This window comes from Stylophora pistillata, chromosome 6 (genome assembly GCF_964205215.1).
Source record: "Stylophora pistillata chromosome 6, jaStyPist1.2, whole genome shotgun sequence".
In the NCBI taxonomy this organism is placed as follows: Eukaryota; Metazoa; Cnidaria; class Anthozoa; order Scleractinia; family Pocilloporidae; genus Stylophora; species Stylophora pistillata.
Window position 1 is genome coordinate 7,793,383 of NC_142524.1, and position 20,327 is coordinate 7,813,709.

General features: G+C 37.0%; 1 protein-coding gene, 1 long non-coding RNA gene and 1 pseudogene across 2 annotated transcripts; 2 read left to right on the forward strand and 1 right to left on the reverse strand.

Annotated features, from left to right (window-relative positions):
- The first annotated feature begins 29 nt into the window (after positions 1 to 29).
- Positions 30 to 6,900, forward strand: LOC148728051 (uncharacterized; annotated as a pseudogene).
- An 82-nt stretch (positions 6,901 to 6,982) lies between these two features.
- Positions 6,983 to 17,228, reverse strand: LOC111337964 (visual system homeobox 2). Its single transcript, XM_022944402.2, has 3 exons — positions 16,431 to 17,228; positions 15,529 to 15,752; positions 6,983 to 8,730 (listed from the first exon to the last, which is right to left on the reverse strand). The coding sequence occupies exons 1-3, from the start codon at positions 16,666 to 16,668 to the stop codon at positions 8,326 to 8,328; spliced, it is 867 nt and encodes a 288-aa protein (XP_022800137.2). The 5' UTR covers positions 16,669 to 17,228; the 3' UTR covers positions 6,983 to 8,325.
- Positions 12,104 to 17,974, forward strand: LOC148728052 (uncharacterized). The gene is made up of 2 exons (XR_015988903.1): positions 12,104 to 12,155; positions 17,544 to 17,974. It is a non-coding gene; the product is annotated as an uncharacterized LOC148728052 (long non-coding RNA).
- Positions 17,975 to 20,327: the final 2,353 nt, after the last annotated feature.

Consider the following 20,327-nt stretch of genomic DNA (forward strand, 5'->3'; position numbering starts at 1 on the left):
AAAAGGCTTTTCCAAAACATTCAATGGATATGGCCTTCGGCCGAAATCAGTTTATGACCAATGGAAGTCAAGCCGACGGTAAATAGTCGATCGACACAAACTATCGGTCGCCAAAAGCGCCACTCAAACCATTTCCAGCTAAGTACGTTCCTCTTCACTTAAAGCTGTATTTATTTCAGTACTTATACAATAGAGAATATCAATTTTTGCCAAGTCCATCGAATGTACATTCGCATTTGCATCCACTTAACTTCTTTCTTCTCCGCATCCTATCAGTTTGAAAAGCAGCAAGCTCTCTTTGCGGTATTCAATTCCGCCAAGCGTTGTCGTTTGGGTGAATACAGTGGTCGAAAAACTCAATCTTCTCTGCGGTGAAATGAATCAGTCCTCTTCCGTTAGCCTTGAAAACAGTTGTTATAATTTATCCTTTTCCTGTTCGTCTGCAAAACGATTTTTCCAATCTAGCACACGCTTTTCTCGTCGCAGCAGCTGTCCTCAGCTTCGTCGCCTGTCCGCTTACCTGCCTTTTGAACGTGATGGTTATTTTGCCCGTGAAAAGGAAACGATGTCTTCAAACTAACTCCACTATGTTTTTGGCATCTTTAGCGCTTACTGATCTAATGGCTGGAGTCGTTGTTCAACCTCTCCATGGAGCTATGACAGTTTTTATGCTGCAGAGAAAAAGATTCTACGAACTTTGCGAAGTAAATCTGGCTTTTAACATGTTCAGCGTCGTGATTTGGCATGGTGTGATTTGTCACTTGGTTTTGATCAGCGAAGAACGATACCTCACAATCACACGCCGGGTAATTTTTGATCTGATTTGGGCCACGGATCTGTCCATAGACAGACAGACAGACATCTATATTTATACAGGATAGCCCCTTCAGTGTAGTAAACACTGGTATCAACGGGGGTCTTGTTAACCCACCCAACCCACCCCAGGGAGGACATCCATCACACAGTAATCTCGTGCGTGGGAAATTAACGTCTCCTACCCCAACCCTGCAGGAGACGGGACCTCCATTTATTCGTCCCTATCCGAGAAGACTAGAATATTTAACCATTTCTTGATGTTAAAGAAAGGAAGCATATTCTTCTCAGTTAATTTTAAGACCCTGAGTGTTGGTCCGGCCGGTATTGAACTCTCGACCTCCCGCACAGCAGTCCGGCGCTCTCCCAATTGAGCTAACCAGGCGGTGGTCCATAGTGTCCAGGCCTCCAGGAGGAACATTTCACTCGGCCTTTAATAATCTTTAATAATAATTATGCACAAGTTAACGATAATGAGATGCCAAATCCAGAGGCTTATATGGCATAGGTCAGAGAGTTACAATCTGCTACTAAATTACAGTCATGAAATAAAAAGAAATATAGATATATTTATTAAAAACTGGATTATTGGATAATGCAATTCAAGATTTTTTATTGGCTTAGCCATTATGGTATATGAGCCAATATACCATAATCTATTATCTGTACATTGTAACATCCGGTTTCTTCTTACAAAATAAAGTCGAGAAGATTTGTCTAATATCTTGGGGGCATTTTTTTTTAATAAAACAATTATTCCACTCGTGCTTGTTGGATATGAGATAATTATAGCCAACTCGGCGCTAAGCGCCTCGTTGGCTGTCTATCATCTCATATCCAACGCGCGCTCGTGGAATAATTGTTAAATATAAAATATATATATATATAACAGTAAATACAAGATTTATGGAGAAAAGGCAAACAATAATTTATTACAACGTATAAAAACTCATTACTGCATATAAAGCAAAATAAACATAAATAATAGTAGTGTGCAGAAAGTAATAATAGTAAAAATAAATTTAAATTTGAGTTCAACTTAGTTTAAACTTATTATAATTGAAAATGACCTCTCAGTTTACGTTTATAACTAGAAAGAGTAAGTGAATTACGAAGTGAGAGAGGAACGTCATTCCAAATTTGAGGACTCTGTACTCGAAAAGAGAAAGAATATTTGTGAGTATGAAGAAGTCAGTTATCTTTTTGCCTAGTGAGATCTCTCAGTTTACGTTTATAACTAGATAGAGTAAGTGAATTACGAAGTGAGAGAGGAATGTCATCCCAAATTTGAGGACTCTGTACTCGAAGAGAGAAAGAATATTTGTGAGTATGAAGATGTCAGTTATCTTTTTGCCTAGTGAGATATTGATGACAGTGAGAGTTAAGAACAAAAAGAGATGAAAGAGGAGACTGGGCAAGAGCTTCTGCATGTGAAGGAAAACAAAGCAAGGAACTTGGTACTTATAAATATTAAATATGTTGAGTATTTTGAATTTGTTAAAGAGTGAGTAAGTATGTGCACGTGGTGGAGAATGAGTAATGATTCTTAAAGCTTTCTTCTGGAGACGAAAGAGGGGTTGTAAATGCGAAGAGTAAGTGGAAGCCCAAATAATAGAACAGTATTGAAGATATGGGAACACTAAAGAATTGTATAATATGCAAAGAGTGTTAGAAAGGAAAAACTGTCGAGATTTGAGAATAATCCCAGTGGATTTGGCAATTTTGGAAGAAATGGCTTTTATATAAGCCTGCCATGAAAGGTTTTGATGGATGATCATGAACACCTAGGAATTTTGTGTATTCAGATTCCACTCTATTAATACTATTCTTATCACTGTTAATAGAAAGACAATCAAGACTTATTTTCTTTCTTGCAGGGTGAAACAAAATAAATTTAGTCTTATCAGGATGCAAAGTTAACTTGTTAGCTTTAAACCAGGCAGCCACAAAAGAAAGTTCATGGTTCACAATTTTAGTTCGTTCAGAGATATTTTTGTGTTGAAAGAAAATATTAGTGTCGTCTGTAAAAACTGAGGATGAATGAGAGATTATCACAGCATGAAAAGATGTCTTTAATGTATATAAGAAATAAAAGTGGCCCTAACACAGAACCCTGAGGAACACCACATTTAATTGGAAGCAGTGGAGATTTCCAGGAATCAATTTGAACATATTGTGAGCGAGAGAAGAGATAACTATGCATCCAGTTGAAAGTGTGCCTCGAATACCATAGAAATTTAACTTATCTAAGAGGATGGAGTCATTAACAGTATCAAATGCCTTCTTTAGATCAATGGATATGCCACTTTGTGAATTCGTTCTTGTCAAATGAATCAAATATTTTATTAGTAAGTTCCAGTATTGCCATAAAAGTAGAATGATTCTTTCTAAACCCCTACTGATGATTATTGAGTATGCTATGTTTAGTGAGATAGTCGATCAGACGACGATACATGGCACTCTCAAGAATTTTAGAGAAGCAAGGTAAGATTAGTAAAGTTAGTGTTATATTCACTTTTGTATATGGGAATCAATTTGCTGATTTTAAGCTTATCAGGCTCAATGCCAGTCGAAAAGGAGATAATATTGCACATTTGAGAGAGGGGAGATGCTAAGAGATCAATAGATGCCTTAATCACATTAACATTAATACCATCCACTCCCTCCATGTTACCACTCTTCAGAGAGGACACTATGGTGATAATTTCATCAGGGGTGGTAGGTGAGGCAAAGAAACTATCACTAAAGGAACCACTCAAATATGATTTGTGGTCAACAGTCGAGTGGGTAATTTTAGTTGCAAGAGAAGGACCAATATTGATAAAGAATTCATTAAACTTATCAGCAATTAACTGATGGTTGTTGATAGTGTTACCTCTGTTGTCCTTCATATCAGCAGGTTTTGATTTATTGATTTATTGATTTATTTATTTAGCTTCACCGACCGGCAGGGACACCGCAACAGCTTGCACCAATTATTGCGGGCCCGGTAAACCCACCCATCTTACCCCAGGGGAGGACATCCATCACATAGTAATCTCATGCGTGGGAAATTAACGTCTCCTGCTTCCAACCCTAAAGGAGACGGGACCTCCATTTATTCGTCCCTATCCGAGAAGACTAGAATATCTAACCATTTCTTGATGTTATAGAAAGGTAGCAAATTCTTCTCAATTATTTTAAGACCTTGAGTGTTGGTCCGGCCGGGTCTCGAACCCTCGACCTCCCGCACAACAGTCCAGCGCACTATATATTTGTATTATATATATACCAAATTCCGCGGTAAAAAATTATTATGTATCTGTTACCGTGTAATTTGGTATATATAGCTTTGCTAGCAGTTGTAGGATGATTACAATACTGTTCATAGAGAGCATACTTCCTACGACAGGAGTTTTGGACCCCTGAGGTAACCAAGGTTTGGCTTTTGAATTTTCTTTAACAGTGATGATCTTAACAGGAAAGCACGTTTTATCGATTGGATAAAGACAGTCCATAAAAGAATTGTAGATTGCATTTGAAGAGGAAGATTGTGAGAAATCCCAATTAATACAACAAAGGTGGGAGCGAAAATTTTCAATGTTATGAGCAGTTATAAGACGTTTATGATAAACTGAAGATTTAGTTTTAGGTTTAAGGGAACAATTAGTAATCTGTAATATAGGTAAGGGATCAGATATGTCGGACCAAAGGATACCACTAATTTTTTTATTGTGAAGATGTTACTCGATCAGGGTAGCTGAATGAGATGTGATCCTTGTAGGTTTAGAGATAAAAGGATAGAAACCATTGGAATGAATGAGATCAATGAAATCGTTAGTAGGGATATGTGAATCAGCATTAAGAATATTGATGTTAAAGTCACCAAAAATGAAACATAATTTATTCTCAAATCCAATTTTTAGCAAGAACTTGTTTAATTTCATCATTAAAGATTTCAGTTTGAATGTTAGGGGGTTTGTATAAACAGCCCAAAATCACATTTTTTTTTCATGATTTGGTTGGACAATTTCAATTAAAAACAGATTCAAGGACACAATTCGTAGATTCAAGGTCACACCTTCTCTTGAATTCATAAGTATCACATAGGAATATAACAATACCACCTCCTGATCCAGAAGATCGAGGTTTAGAAATGTAATGGTAACCAGGGATACCATACAAGTCATTAGAAGTGGTGTCTAGCCATGTTTCAGAGAGACCAATGGCAGAGAAAGATGTATTTAGGGTAGAGAGATGATATTCCTCTAGGTCAACAAAATGTTTTTTAAAGCTGCGTATATTGAAGTGAAATAATGAGAAGCAGTTAGATTTAGAGGAGTCAGAGAACAGATTATTGAACTGGCTACTATTCATATAAGTACATCCAGAGTAAGTTAGAAGTTGATGAGAGCATATTGATGTCTAGATCAAGGTCAGAGTTGAGAAGAATTTGACAAGTATCAGGGTCTTCCAAGAACAGATTAAAATATTTAGCTCCCAAAAGGGAGCTGTCAAAATTGCCAGAAGATTGAAGATCAAACAAGGCAAAATGAGAAATCAGTATCACTATCATAATGATTAAAAGGAAACGTATGAGAGAGGCAGCAAAGACAATACCAGTCATAAAGAGAATACGTCAAAGCTTTATATTCTGAAAGAGAAAGTGGGGTACATTTCAGATGTGTCCTTGGGTGAAAAATATTGCAAAAGATAGCTTTGTGGTTATTATGAACTCGAAATTTGCATATAGAACACGGATTTTTTACGCACTTTGACATACAAATAATTTAATTTATTAATTAAAAATAGATAAATAAACAAATATAAAATTACCGTTAATAATCGTTAAGTGTACGTCAAGCAAGTTGACTTAACTAATAACGAATTCAAGTATTATTTTCCAGTGAGTACAAAAAATGTACATAATATTATCATTAAGCAATAAGGAAATATATACAATGACTCAAGAAATTAGATATTAGGTGCCATAAAGGTAAAGGCAGTGCAGAAAAGTTAGATTGACAACGTTTAGTGATAGAGGTGTCAGTCACTACAAGTAAATAAACATAATGTCAGACTATTTGCAATATTTAGCTATGATCTCCCGGCAATCCTCCAAAGAAGTGCAGCTTTCAATGACAGCTGTCACGAGAGAGTTTTGATCAGCGGAGAACGATACCTCACAATCATGATCAAATACTCTTTCACACACGACGAAATGCTGCCTAAATCGCGAGTTATAGTTTTATCGGCTGGTGCCTGGATCCCAGGTAGTCTTGTTTACTTTTCTATGTCCAGTGGAATTGTGATCCCAGTCGCAGTTTTCACATTAGCATTGTTGAGTTCAATCATCTGTCTTCAGGTCCTCGTTTATAAGGAAGCTAGACGCCATGAAAAGCGGATCCTTGCCCTTCAAGTTTCTGAGGAGGCCAAAGCCAGATTCAAAAAAGAAAAGAAAGCCTAAAGTCAGCTACTTTAATGATAGTGACGATTTTGCTATTTGTTATTTTCCCTATTGGTCCTATGTCCGTCACGTGGTTTCTGTACGGAGAAAAGTTTTCGGACAGCGAGAAAATACACTTCGTCATTTTGTGTTCGGGTTGGTCGCATTGCATTCTACTGTCAACCCGATTATATACACATCTCGAAAGAAACAATTTATAGTCGCATTCACTGAATTGCTATCGCAAAAAGGTTTCCAAGAAGCCGAAGCATTTGCGAGGAATCTGTGTAGATCAACACAGTGAGACCTGAAGCTCGACAAGAAATAGAAATGATGGCACCGAGCCTCGGTCAGTTCAAGCTGACAGTACGCATGTACCACGAGAATGATACTAGTAGCTTTCAAATCAGTAACAACACTTCAACGGTCACCACGTGCATGCAACGAAACGTTGACAGTCCATCCTTAAAGGCCACAGGTTGCCCAAGCTTCCACAATGAGCCTTTTTTTTTCAGCTAGGGTGCAGGCTTGCAACATGTAAACCGAATTCAAGTGCGAGCAAAGACGCCACAAACTCTCGATTAGATTTACTGATGTGTCTGATTGGTTGCCAACGAGCTAAGGTCAGGTTGGTGTCTCAACAGAGCTCCTATGTATGGACCTGCCTGAGTTTCGATCTTAAGCGCGTTCTTCGTTGTCTTTTAGTTGTGTCCTTAGAAGGGATTTCAAATTAAACCAACACAATGACGTTGAATTGTTTTATTTACAAATATCTGATAAAGACTGTAGAAGTTTCTGAGACGCGTTCGGCACTTAAATATGAGTATTCTCCGAATTTTTCTGTGCAGTTTTAAGTTTTGAAATAATAGTGATAACAAATAATAATAATAATAATAATAATAATAATAATAGTGATAACAAAGGGCTCTCCAGCAAGTCCTTACCAAATGCAGATGCATTCGTCCTTTGTTCGCCGTCCTCGTCTCAAACATCTCTGAGCTTTTATTTTTTAAACTGTTTACCATAGAGTTCCGATGCAGCATTTCTCTGTAGAAAGGCTGGTCTACATTTGCAAATTACACCCTCTATATTTTAGTTATCGTGTGACCTCATCGTTCGGGTGAGAGTAGTCCTGGTAAGGACTGTTGACTGTAGAAACGACGGCAAGAGTTCCATATAACCCCATACATTAATTATGCATAGACTGTTGCAAAGAAACCTTCATATTTAGTAGTTATGAAATGAATGCATAATTAATGTATGGGGTTATGTGGAACTCTTTCCGAAGTGACTTATATAAGTTTTGACAACCTAAGTGGAAGTCTGTACTGTGACTATGTACAAGATAAAAATTTTTATCAGCTCATTTTTGATTTGAAGCGGGCTTTTAGAAGCATGAATATTCTATATATTTTGCACGGAGTAATGATGATTTTCTCACTGTGCGCAAATTATCAATACTCGTAAATTTTAATGTTACTGAACCCCTTCCAATGGGCAATAAATTAAATGCATTGTGTTTCACGAGTCAAATGCTGAGATTTTGTGGAACCCAGCTTTTGCGTCCGTCGTATTATTTTTTCTGCTTTTGGTTCATGGGTGTCAGTGTTGGCACTAAAAACGCTTGCATTCTTCCCAATTTTCCCGCCATTTTGTTAAATCGTGCATAGTCTTGAATGCCTTGATAGAGCAATTTTCGAAAGAATGTCGAAAGAAATCCGGGATTTCTTTGGTCTTGCTTTGTTTGCAGTAATTGGTCGAGAAAACTCGCGCCACTTCCTCGACCAATCAGATTCAAAACTAAAACCAATTGCGACTTTGTCACCCGTGTTTTCCCGCGTTTCAGGCAGTTTTCCCGCACTTCAGGCAGTTTTCCCGCACTTCAGGCAGTTTTTCCGCACTTCAGGCAGTTTGCTTTTTCTCATTTCCTCCTGGTGATATCAATTTTCCTTGCTATGATTGGCTGTTAAGATTGCTTTGATACTGATTTCATGACGCTCAATCGAAAAATGCTCAAAAAATACGGTCGACACCTTACTCTACTATTCTAATATTATATTTTAGGACAGTTATTTCCTTATTTCTAATCACATATCTTCCAAATCAGTTTCTCCGTCGGATCCACTGTCAGAAAGCTTCTTTTCCTTTGCCTCGTTACTTTTATACGCCTGTATCATCATGGCTTCCTGTTCTTGTAAATGTTTGACAGCTGCATTGTGTTCTTGGGCTCGCTGCCTCAGCGACGCAATACTGTGCGACCTGAGGTCATCCCCAGTCTCTTTCGAAGTCTCTACCTTAATTTTATCTTCCATGAGCTTTGCTTTCTTATGCATGCCAAGCAACCATGGAGCTGAGTTGGACGTCAGATGAGGGGGGAGGGGTAAGGAATGTCGTACCATTGCTCCATACAACCCGTACTCAGCCATTATAGAACTGTGACCCCAACACTTTTCCTTCTTTCGCCATTTTGCTCGTCGATTTTGAAACCAGACCTGACGAAGTAAACAGAAGAGTTACTCCGATTGGTTCCTGCTCGCATAGATCTTTGAATAAAGGGGGTAAAGCAAAAGGCACTTTAAAGAAGGAGTGTTCGTCCTATAAGTACAGCGAGGAGCCGAATAGAAGTAACCAACTTCAAAAGCGAAAAAACACTTTGGAAGGAGGCGCAAGTTTTCTGCAGACAGAGTAAAACAAAAGAAATATATTCCTGAATTACTTTCCATACTCAATTGAAACTTCACTCATGACTCATTTAAGAATTAAGAGTAAACCTGATCAGTACAGTCATTTTAATTCCTCCCCTGATCAAAGATGTCGGTTTGTCTTTTTTTAATGATGTTTGAAAAGCACAATGTAACTAAAAAAAGTCGTAGAATATTACTCATTCAACTCTAGTTCAGTTTGCAGTCGATACAAATTTTAAACAAAGCCGAAGTATATAGCGTTCAGTAACACATAAATGCATATCTCTGATAACGTTTTTAGTCATCGTAGTAACTGAAGAAATTGAAATTCATAATTTCAAACAAAATAACATCAAGTCGAAAAACAGGCTCCCTTTTATTTGAATATTAAAAATTTTTATTATTCGCGGTGAATTTTAAAAAGGTAAGCAGAGCCTCTTCAAGCATCAGTTGTAAACAAACAGCTGACAAAAGATTTAAGACAAATCCGAAAATTTAAGCCAAGAATGAACGAATAAACCCAACATCTTTGTTGTCTATTCGAGGAAGTCTTTGCTTTGAACTTGAAGCTAGTGGACAGCGATAAGGTTGCCGGGATAAGCTTTCCAGTTATTAATTTCCCAATTCGATAATTCCTGTCAATTTTACGTACTCCCAGACTCGATTTATCGAAGCGGAAATCTGTTCATTTTACTCATAATATGCTGGAAGTGCCCAACCCAGGAATTTTACATTATTAAAAATAACTCAATGTTTGCTCGCTGCTTCAATTAATCTCTGCATTGCGAGCGCTGTTCATGTTACTTTTATGACCAATGAACCATTGTAGACCGCTTGATTATTGCGCGAATTAGTGTTTTTGTTGAGTATGCGTGAGGTCGTTAAAAGTTAGTTTATATAGCTATCAAAACCTTATTTTTGGGCAAGTTTTAATCGTAATGATCTTTATAGATCTAGATTGCCTGATGAGTAAGTTCATACAATGAAGACCCGCTTTTCAATAGTAATATTGTTTTGTTTATCCTTGCTAGTGTTGTATTAATGGGAATTTTCGTAATTTGTTCTTTTGTGTTTGCAACAAGACCGCCAAAACAACCAACCTCAAAGCAATTGTAATTTAGGCTGTAAAAAACAGCGTCATCATAGTTTCAGGTTTTCACATTTCTAGAATGTTAAAAAGGAACGGAGAATTTTTATCTGATTTTTGTTTATATTCCTCTCGAAATAATGATGACTATGAGGTATTTTTTATATCCTTACAACAGTGGGCGAGGCTTAACTGTTAATTCTCACAGAAAATAATGAATCAACCAAAATAAAAACAAGAAATTAACGGACAAGAAAATTATTTCTATCAATGATTATGACATTGCTTTATTTATTTTTTTTTTTTTACTTTTTACTTTTTAGTGAAAAATTGGTTAATTGGAGGACTACACTGCGCTCCATGCATTAATAACAGTTATTTAGATTTATCGCCAGTTCGCAAAGACCTAACGGTCAGGGTTAGAATTTGGATTAAACGTGAAAAGGACTATTTGGAATAGCTACCATCTATACATTCCTAAATGTTATTGGTTTGTTAATGATTGTTAGACTCATCATAGACGAATAGCCTTTCCTATTTTAGACTGCGGAAAATTTTCCGTTAAAATTCACTTTTTCGGCGCTCGGCATGCAAACACGGAAACCTGTGAAAACAAGAAACACAACTACACGCTTTAACTTAAAGGGTTTGAATTGGTAAGGATTTCTGACAAAAGAACGGAAAATGGTTTTCCCAGCTTTGTGATTAATATAAGTCCTCTTTTTTACTTTTGTTTTTCTCCTTTCCATAAAAAAGGCCAAAGTAGTTTATATTAACCTGTCGGCCACCACGGCGCGAATAAAATATAGAGAAGACACTGATAAGAAAAATTTCCAAAATGCTTCTTTTCCTCGTTAGCTCACCTTGTGCTTTTTTTTTTTTTTTGTTTTTTTTTTGTTTTGTTTTTTTTTTTGCGGAATTCGATGGACAAAAGACCGCGATTTAAATGATAAATTATCGCTAAAAGAAGCGAATACTTTTGTCATAAACTAATCAGGCATTTTTGAACAGTAAAAGCAGTCGGTAAGCGTTCAACTATAAAAAAATTCCGTTTAGTTGTTCTGCTTGTTGTGTTCAAACATACAATACGAAGTCTTCATAGTTGAGAGAATTATCGTTTTAATAACTTTTTTGAAATTGTGGAATTTTATCGAACATATTCAGGAAGTGATTAATTTTTTGAGATTCAGGGCATTTTTCATTGAGAGGCAAAACTTTTAATTCAAATTCATCATTCCGCTTTCAAAACTTAATTTGGAATAGATGAAACCTTTTTCTGTTGGAGTTTCTTCTGCATTTTTTATTTTCATTCGCATCTTAATTTGTAGTCTTCCTGACGTGTTTCTCAGGTGGTATTTTTATCCTGAAATTTTGTGTCAAATGCTGAACAACAGTTATTTCTTTACTATGATTCAAATGATGTCAAGTCTATTAATTCTACCGCATATAAACTATATTTATTACTACTCTACATCGCCTGGAGCAATATTTACGAGGCTTCCTAATTCGTTTTGACTGTCTTGTTAATTTGAAACAGGCCCTGACACAGTTCAACGACAAATTTACTAACATAAACAATTTTCGTTTTGCGGCGTTATCTCAGTTTGCGTCTTTTACTTTTCGAACTATAGCTACAAGAAGCGCTCGCGAACCGTTCCGAACAGACATAAATGGGTAGTTTATAAACTGACTTGAGGTAGTTTCAGTAAACAGTTTTAGTCGAAAAAAGCAGGTGATTTGCTGGAATAATTACAACTAACGAAAGTCGGCGTGCAGTTTTTCATTCTTAAAAAATAAAAAAATTAAATATGCAAAGCCGAATAAAAGTCTTTATTGCTGATGAATCTTCCTATTTTTCAAGAGGGTTTCTTCTAACTTCTGCCCACTGCGTTAACGTCAACTGCTGACTTACAATCTTTACGAATGTTACTTTGTTGTCTTTTCTGTTATACCGAGGCAATTTGGAAACTTCTTTTAAGCCTAATTATAGTTTGCCGTAATGATGTTTTTTATTAGCACTGATTGATAAATGTTATATTCAGCAAAAGCATAAGTTCTACGGAATGAATAAATGACTTAAAATGCTTGTGTGTGTAGCCGAGAAGTTTAAAGTCGCAAGTCTCCAAGATGGCGGAAGTTATGACTGGTACGCACGAAAACGACTTCGCTAATTTTGATTATACTTTTTGTTGTAACAATGACAGCTTTCCTTAACTACTGCCTTGTTTAAAGTAGTTCGCTTTCCGTCCATTTTGCCATTCAATTTTGAACCAAAAGGAACATCCTGCGGATAAATAACATGTACAAAATTTACGACAGGTTCACGCGTCTATCGTTTAGGAAAATCAAGTAGGTGGTTTTGCTGCGGTCGATGGTCTAATTTGACCACGACACGGTTCGCTGCTATATTTCAAGTTATAAGATCTTGAATGATTAAGAGGAAGTTTTCTTTCATAGTTTTCATTTTTTTTCTATATGTTTTCACAAATTGAAGCAGCTTTTTGGTCGGATATAAAGCCAGTTAGTTTTACGTGCAGTCAAGAGAACCTCAGAATTTCTTCTATGAGATGCAGCCACCGCCGCCTTGTTTAAATTAGCTTTACAAAAGAGCCTATAGGCAAAGACACAGAGTAAAATAACAAACAAAATATTAAAACATCTCAGATATGACCTAAGGGCTTCATCCAGCTTAGCGTGGTGTTTTCCGGAGAGTGAAATTTTATCCATCAAACACACGTACTTGAAAGCAAGTTTTGGAGTGCACGCTGTTTTAAGTTCACTCTGTGTTTCTTTCTTTCTTTAGGTTTCCTAGAATGTTTCATCAATTTCTCAAAAAGAAATTAAGCCGTTTTCTTATTAAATTGTCTGTTTTGGCAATTTGGGAAAAAGCATATTATAAACAATGGCGCCGCTTCGCAGCTTCTTTGATTGTATCTTGGCTAAAAGAGAAAGCCTATGGCTCAAGCATGCGAAAATTGGCTTGCTTATAAATCAGAGATATCACTGAAGGTTTTTAATGATTAGCTAGAAAACTCGAAACAACATCGAGTTATTTACTCTTTTGGTCGACGGTAATTAAAACAGGGACGCTGTGTTTAGATGAAACAAAATCGAACCTTAATGGAGATTTCCTTGTGTAAAACGAGTAACGAATTTACAGTATAGAGACAACAGTATGCGTGCACACGGCTCTCGATAAAAAGGCTGTCTTCAGTCCTAGAAATGTATGAAAATGGGCACTTTTGATTATAAAGAATGTATTTCGAACGTGCACTGATACTGTTTTTGTTTAGCGAACTCCAGCATTGGCACGAATCGACCGCTTTGTTTGGCAGCGAAAAGTTCATGGACTTCTTCAATTCAGTCTTAGTTTTTACAGTGATAAACTTAAGCCCTAAGTCTACCGTTTTCCTTTCGTGAAGGGGATCAAAACCCGCCGAGGTTGAAGTGGTCAAATGCAACATTTTTTACTATTTTTCAGTCGCTCCCGCGCCGGGAGTTCTTTGGTGATGAAAACACTCTCGTTTCATCCGTGCTTGTAAAAATGATTCAGCTGATATCGCAATACACAGATCAATCGCTAGCACGGTCAGTGTAAGATTACTAATTCGCTTGCCAAGACAGCTGAATAGAGCTATTAATCCTGACTGAAACAACGACCTTAAACTATCTCAGCGGGAAAACACAGTTTGAATCCCATCATAAGTAACAATTACAAGCGCTGTCGAAGCGAATTAAACTTGTTTTTCTCAGTGGCAGAGAAGTGGAAGCGTTCTTTTGCTGTTACGCAACACAAATTTGTCTTTTGCACGAAACTTTGCCATCTTTGGTAATGAAAGAAAACACAGAGAAAACCTGTTATCATGCACGTAGATCAGTGCTCATTCAAAGAACGAGGAAAGTCGAGAGACTGATAAAAAGGAGAATTCGAGACGAAACCTAACTCGCTAATCATTGTTTGTCAAGGCTTATTGAAATGTGGGGGTTTTCCGGCAGCATTTGAGGATTCTGTTAAAAAGTAATTACAACACTACTTGTAAGAAACGGGCTTGTCAAATTTTCATTCATTTAATTCGCGATGTAATGATAACGAAAAACAAAAACTTCCCAACACAAACGTGCTTGTGAGACATTGCAAGTATATAATTGGAAAGGCTATTTGGCTCCAAATTATACGTAAACCCGCCAGCAAAATGGCTCTTTTAGGAAATGCTGTTAAAGGATGTTTTCTTAAGTCAAATTCTTACATTAGCCTAATACACTTTAACTTGCAAACCGTGACAGATGAAAAGACTCTTTTGCAAACTTTGGTATTGATTCGTGTCAACTTTGAGAATGAAATATAGACAAGTTGGTTTTCACCCTCGTGCAAACTTCATTAGAACTGTATATGTTTCCTGTTAGTTTTTATTACGCTGTATGGCATGTTATCGCAGTGTATTTCCGCCGCCATATATTCGTATAATATGCTATATTTACCCAATAATAAAAATTTAAGAGCGCTAAATCAACTTGATGGCTATACCGAAAAGGTCGTTGAATTATAATTTAGAAAGCAATTAACGACCACCAAATATGTAAAATTTCAAATTCCAAGAAAAAAGTGAATCCGCTCAACAAAAAGGCGACAAAGTTAAAAGAAAAAATGGCATGCAATTAAAATTTTTATTATAGCGCTCCGGCTTGCCCCATTTTCTGTTCAACTTCCGATGTATTTTTCCGTCGAATAAAGGTTACCTCCAGTTTTGGAAAGCATACATTTAGGGACCGTTTTCCGCCGATTTTTTACAATAGCTAATATACTAACAAGTATTTTTTTTCGCACCATTCGTTGAACCCTTTGTTCGATTTAAGGTCAGAAAAAAATTCAAAGTTTTTGGTTTTAATTTACTTCAAGTGTGGATTTTAGATAGTATTCAAGATTAGGAACCCTTGTCTGACGTGAGTCCTGATCTTGGTTTATTATCACCATTATTATTTCAGAAAAAAAAAAAATGAAGAATCATTGAAAACCTCGCTTGTTGTCATATCAGAAACACCTGCGGCTCTAAAATCAGGTCGGCGTATAATTACGGTAATTAAAAGGGGTTCATAACTTTAATGAACACTAATGAATGCCAATTGCGGACTAATTTTTATTCCCGGAGCCTTCACCATCGCGGCGAACAAAACAAATTCGGTGAGATGGGCGAAGCATTTACACGCCGCGAATCGTTTACGTTGTAATCAACATTGAGTTGTTTTTTTCCTTCTGCGGTTTGATTTTCATTTTTCCATGGCGTTCTATCTGCATAAGACACTCATCATATCGTCGGTACGAAAACATTACTTCGCGCCGCTGCGGCAGATGTCTTCTTTTTGAGCCATGCACTGAAGGAAGGTGATCAAAAATCACAAAAATATACTAATTAAAAATTTAAAGGCTGGCTAAGACTTCCTTAGCGATTCTTTTTGCCTCGCTCGTCGTTGGAATGTTTTGGAAAAATTTAAAATAACTAAAGAAATAATTTTCATCATACCTGGATTCGGTCTTCTGGTAACTCGATCTTCACAGACAGATTTTCCCTCGCATACACATCAGGGTAGTGGCTTTCTTTGAAAGCCTTTTCCAACTCTTCCAGTTGGTAATTTGTGAAAATGGTGCGATGTCGACGCTTTTTGGGTGCCTTCTTGCTCGCCGCGGTTTTGTCTCCCTTCAGATATAGGCATTTGTCAATTTTACTACCGTCTGTCCCATGGTGTTCTGAGGATGAAATAATGTTCCATTTAGACGCTTTAAAGAAGTTGATATTTCTGCGAATTAGCAGTCTCTTACTGGAATAAATCTGTCATTTTCATTTTTAATAGAAACTAAACAGAGTTATTATCCACAAATTTATGCGCTGTGACAGAAAACCAAGAAACGCTTACAGTAATACAAAATACAAATAGCGGAATGAAATATACGAGCCCAGGTAAATTTCTTGTGAAAATCTACTATTTCATAAGCGCGACAGCTGTTTTTTTCCCGGAGTTTGTTGCGTTCAGTTAGGAAGCCATTAAAACGCAATCAAATATTTTGAAGTAACCCCAACTTAGTTTTGTGCTATCTATCGTCCGGAAACCAAATTTATTTTTTTGTGAAGTCTTTTGAGAAGAAAGTTTTCTCGCAAATTCACGGAACTGCCCGGAAAAGATAACGGAAAGAAATCCCCTCATTAAATCGACGGTTTGATGAATCCGTCTGCTATAAGGCTTGAAATGAACACCAGTTGTTAATTAGGGCATTACAAACTATTACTCTCGATCATTTGTTCCAATCAAGACACCGAAGACCGCGGCGGAACAGCTCACTAAAAGAGCCGTAGAAGGGGTGTTTAAAATGTTGTTAAACGAAATCTGATCTTGGGATAACGAAGCAGAAACTGGGGCAGATACTAACCTGGTAGCACAGAAACCTTTTCGTGGTCTGTGTTCTGCGTCTCGAGTCGCGCCGTAACCGGCGAAAAGCATTTTACAAGGCTCACGTTTTGTTGACTTGCCGCCTTCGGTTTTGAGCTCTTCTCGTTAAGACCGAGGATGTCGTGAATAGCAAACGAATGAATCGGGGAAGAGCGTTTGACTGGAGGAAATCCCTCGGAGCGCGGAATGGCAAAACAGAATTGTACTTCTCGGCTCATGTTAGCAGTTAATGAAGAATCACCCTAGCAATTCGTAAATAAGACTTTTTACCCGTCTTCACTTGGTGATGGATGTGATATTCACTACACGGCGGCCCAATATATCTGGATAGCTTTAATATTCCTGCAATCACTTTTATCTTCATTTAACCATAATTAGCTATTGTCCTCAACAGAGAAATAATGCGAAGGAAATTTAACGATCAATCCGCAGCTGTCAATCAAGCCTTAGGACACCCAAATGTCAAACTTCTTTATACGGCCGCATTATTAGCTATATTATCTATCAAACGGCGGTCATCTAAATAATGAATTGAGGAAGATTTCCCTTGGACTCTACTAAGACACATCGAGTTATCCCCCAGGCCGCATTCAACTTTTATTCCTTTGTTTTCGCGATATTTTCCAAACTTTTGAATTTGTCGGTCATCTTTCATCATTCTGCGCCCGACCAGCAGTCATTTTTTGCACTTAATTAGTGGCTGAAGCTAGCTTAGCGCGTGGATTTGAAAGTAAACATTGAAACATCATGTAACATGGGTTTAAACCGCATCTTTTTGTTCCCTCGCTCTTTTGAACGACTTGTTTATAGAGGAAAAAGTAAAGCTGATTTGCGACGGAAAATATCCAGCCTGTTACATTTCAATCGAGGAAAAAAAACCAGGATTAACAGTTCGTTGTTAAAGCCCTTTTTTCGTGAAAGCCTTTTAGCTGACATTATCAAAGAACTTAGCCACCTGAGTCCAAACGAGTGTTTAAAAATAAGAGGGTATTATGTTCCCCAGTGAGATTACCATATTCAAGCCATGAAAAGCTATAGAGTTGCTTATTTCATGACTCGAAAAGATCTTGAAGATTCTTTATCTTTTGTCTAGGAAACCATGTCAGTGCTTCTCGGAAGAGAACCCCATGAGATGTCAAGGTAGAAGAGATCGTGAGAGGATATTTGACAAGCTGTCACTCACAGCAAAAAACAATGAAATGTCCCAAGGTGCGACTGAAAGACCGATCGAAGGTTCGTTTGATGTGAACTGAGAACAAATGAGATACCTCTCAAGTACATCAGACCTGGCCGGTTATAGCTTCTTTTGTTTTCTATGCACGAGCCGAAATTTTAAATTATACTTTTCCTTTTGATGCGTTATTTTGTTTGAATCGTCAACAACATATTTAAGTTGGCTTGTTTTGCAAATGAACGAAACTAATTTCATGCAAGTTTTTTTCCGACAATTTCTAGTTGAAATTTATTAGTTTCTCTCTTTATTAGAGGTCGATGGTTGATCCAATAAAATAATTCCCATCTGAATTCTCTGGCTACAAAACCGTTAAGTCGGGTTGACTTCAGATTTCAATACATTTCGCAATTTGTATTTTTCAAACATAAGGAGTAATCTGCGCTGTCGTCAAAATAACTCAATTTAATCAGGACCAAAGGAAATCTGAATTTATTTATGAGGCCACGTTCGTTCCCTGGTTCACAAAAGAAATACCCCAACTTAATTAAACGTAGCCGGTGTTACTAAGTGCAGACTCAAAAAAGCGCAAAAGTCTACAGGTTCTTGACCGAAAATCGGCAGTTATTTGCCTATTCTGTTCACGTGTTAAGAATTTAAACAATCCCGAACATATCAGGATTCTGACAACTTTTTCGGCGTTTACTTTGGAGGAGCATGGACTTAACGGGGAAGAAAAAATTGCCGTTTGTTTTTAAAACTTAACTTTTCCCCTGTAAGAAATTTTACAAAAAATTATCTTTTGCACTCATAAGAAAATTTTCCGGCGATTGGCTCTTGTTAAGGAAATATATAAACAAAATAACGTTGGTTTGTGATAGTATGCTTGGAAATTTTAAAACAATCTCTGGCCACACATGTGGAAATCGCATTGTTCCCGATGAAACGGTAGAGTCTTAGCCAAAAACCATCACCCTAGTGCAACCCCGGCCTGGGGCTGAAAAGCTTTTGTTACCGCTGAGTGTTGTCGGAGAGCTGCTTGGAGTCAAATTGGGTCACGAAAAAGACCTGACCTCCAGCTTTCCAAATATATTGTTTTAAATGAAGCATTCGCTGCTCGATGCTTCGTTTAGAACTAAGTTTAATCGATCCCTGAGAGATTTCAAAAGGGAATTCTCTAATCAAAAACTAGCGAGAGATTTCTACGCGTTGGTGTATTTATAGCATACATTCTTAGCTTCATTAACTAAAAGGGCGTACCGTGATGTTAGTGTATGAAAGAAAAACACGAATTGTTTTTCTCTGAGGCGGTTAACTTTACCAAGTTCACCAGCGGTTCTCATTGTGTGCTTTGAGTTTCCAAGGGCCTTGCGTGATTATTTTATGTTTTAGATTTTTTCATTATTATTATTTTTCCTATTTTCTTTGGAAATCCCCTTCCATAGAAAGCCATTTAATTTTTGGCAAATTAGCGGCAATGCCTTTAATTTCAAATCCAAATTTGCCTTCTGGGTGTGGAAAAGCTGTTCTCGAAGAACTGGTTCACTTCAAGGTGGTGACGCTTCATTTTCTGAATCCTTTTCTAGGGCTCTGAAAAGCAGTTATGGTAAGGTTGATAAACGACGTAAAAAATTTGTAAGAAGTTACACAATCTTACATTTATTCCATATAACTCTAATTGCAGCCTTGCGTTAAACTTGTCTGAAGAATCGAGAAGGAAACTAAAACTGTTTATTCTCTCCGTTGCTGAACGAACAATGACTTTTTTCAAAGATTCCGATGAAAAGAAAGAATGAAATATAATTAGAAGACTTTTCCCAAAAAGGCGGCTAATAGTTATAAATAGAGGGCTCGAGGGCCTGATGGTGAGAAACCTATTAAATATTTTATGAAATTGTAGAAACTGCCAACTCGATGGTTCTTAGATCTTTTGGCGGTACCGCGCAAATGAAGTGTTTACACCACTAGATTTTGTTCCAAAAAGTGACAGGTGTTTGTACGTACGACTCATCAGCTATAACTTGATGTTGAAAATTGCAGTTTGCTGTAAATAGTTTTTAATACGAGCTACCCCGTGACTAATTTTCTACGCAACTAATCATAACACTTCATTACAGAACTAAATTATTACCTAAACTGCCAAACAGTGATTCGGTAAATCTTTGATGGCAAAAACTGATGACTTCAATTCAAAGACAGAAAATAGGAAAACCCTGATTAACCATGAAAGAACTTTTAAAATTCACCATCTCGAAAGCACGACTTTTAGAAGTTTACTTGATCGGACCTCGAAACTACGATTGTTAGATCGTAGCCTCATCGGTTTAACATTCTTTACAAAGCCAATATTATTGCAATATTTAGTTTTTCTAAGTGACCCTTTCCGCTCCGTGCATTGCAAGAAAAGGCGTGTAATTAACTAGCATGTTAGCCAGGTCTCAATGAGCTCGTTAATAGCTCTTTAAAGGCGAAGCATAACTTTCCTCACAAAAGCACGACCACACTTAAACAAAACAGCCGCCTTTTTGTGTAATGCGGTGTATCTTCGCTCGAAGCAAGATGTGTTTTCGTAAGCTTTCATTATACACAAAAACCATGCAAAAGTGTTTTTATTTTCTATTTTTTTTTATATATATATATATAAGACTCGGTGTAGTACAATGCAGTCAAAATGATGGCAAATGAGCTTCTTTATTAGATCAGCCT

What these genes read in the sequence shown, in the direction of transcription:
- LOC111337964 (XM_022944402.2), bottom strand. Translation starts at nt 16,668, where the DNA reads ATGAGCCGAGAAGTACAATTCTGTTTTGCCATTCCGCGCTCCGAGGGA. An exon ending in AAAGGTTTCTGTGCTACCAG is followed by an intron (nt 15,753 to 16,430) that starts GTTAGTATCTGC and finishes TTTCATCCTCAG; the next exon opens with AACACCATGGGACAGACGGT. An exon ending in TACCAGAAGACCGAATCCAG is followed by an intron (nt 8,731 to 15,528) that starts GTATGATGAAAA and finishes TTACTTCGTCAG; the next exon opens with GTCTGGTTTCAAAATCGACG.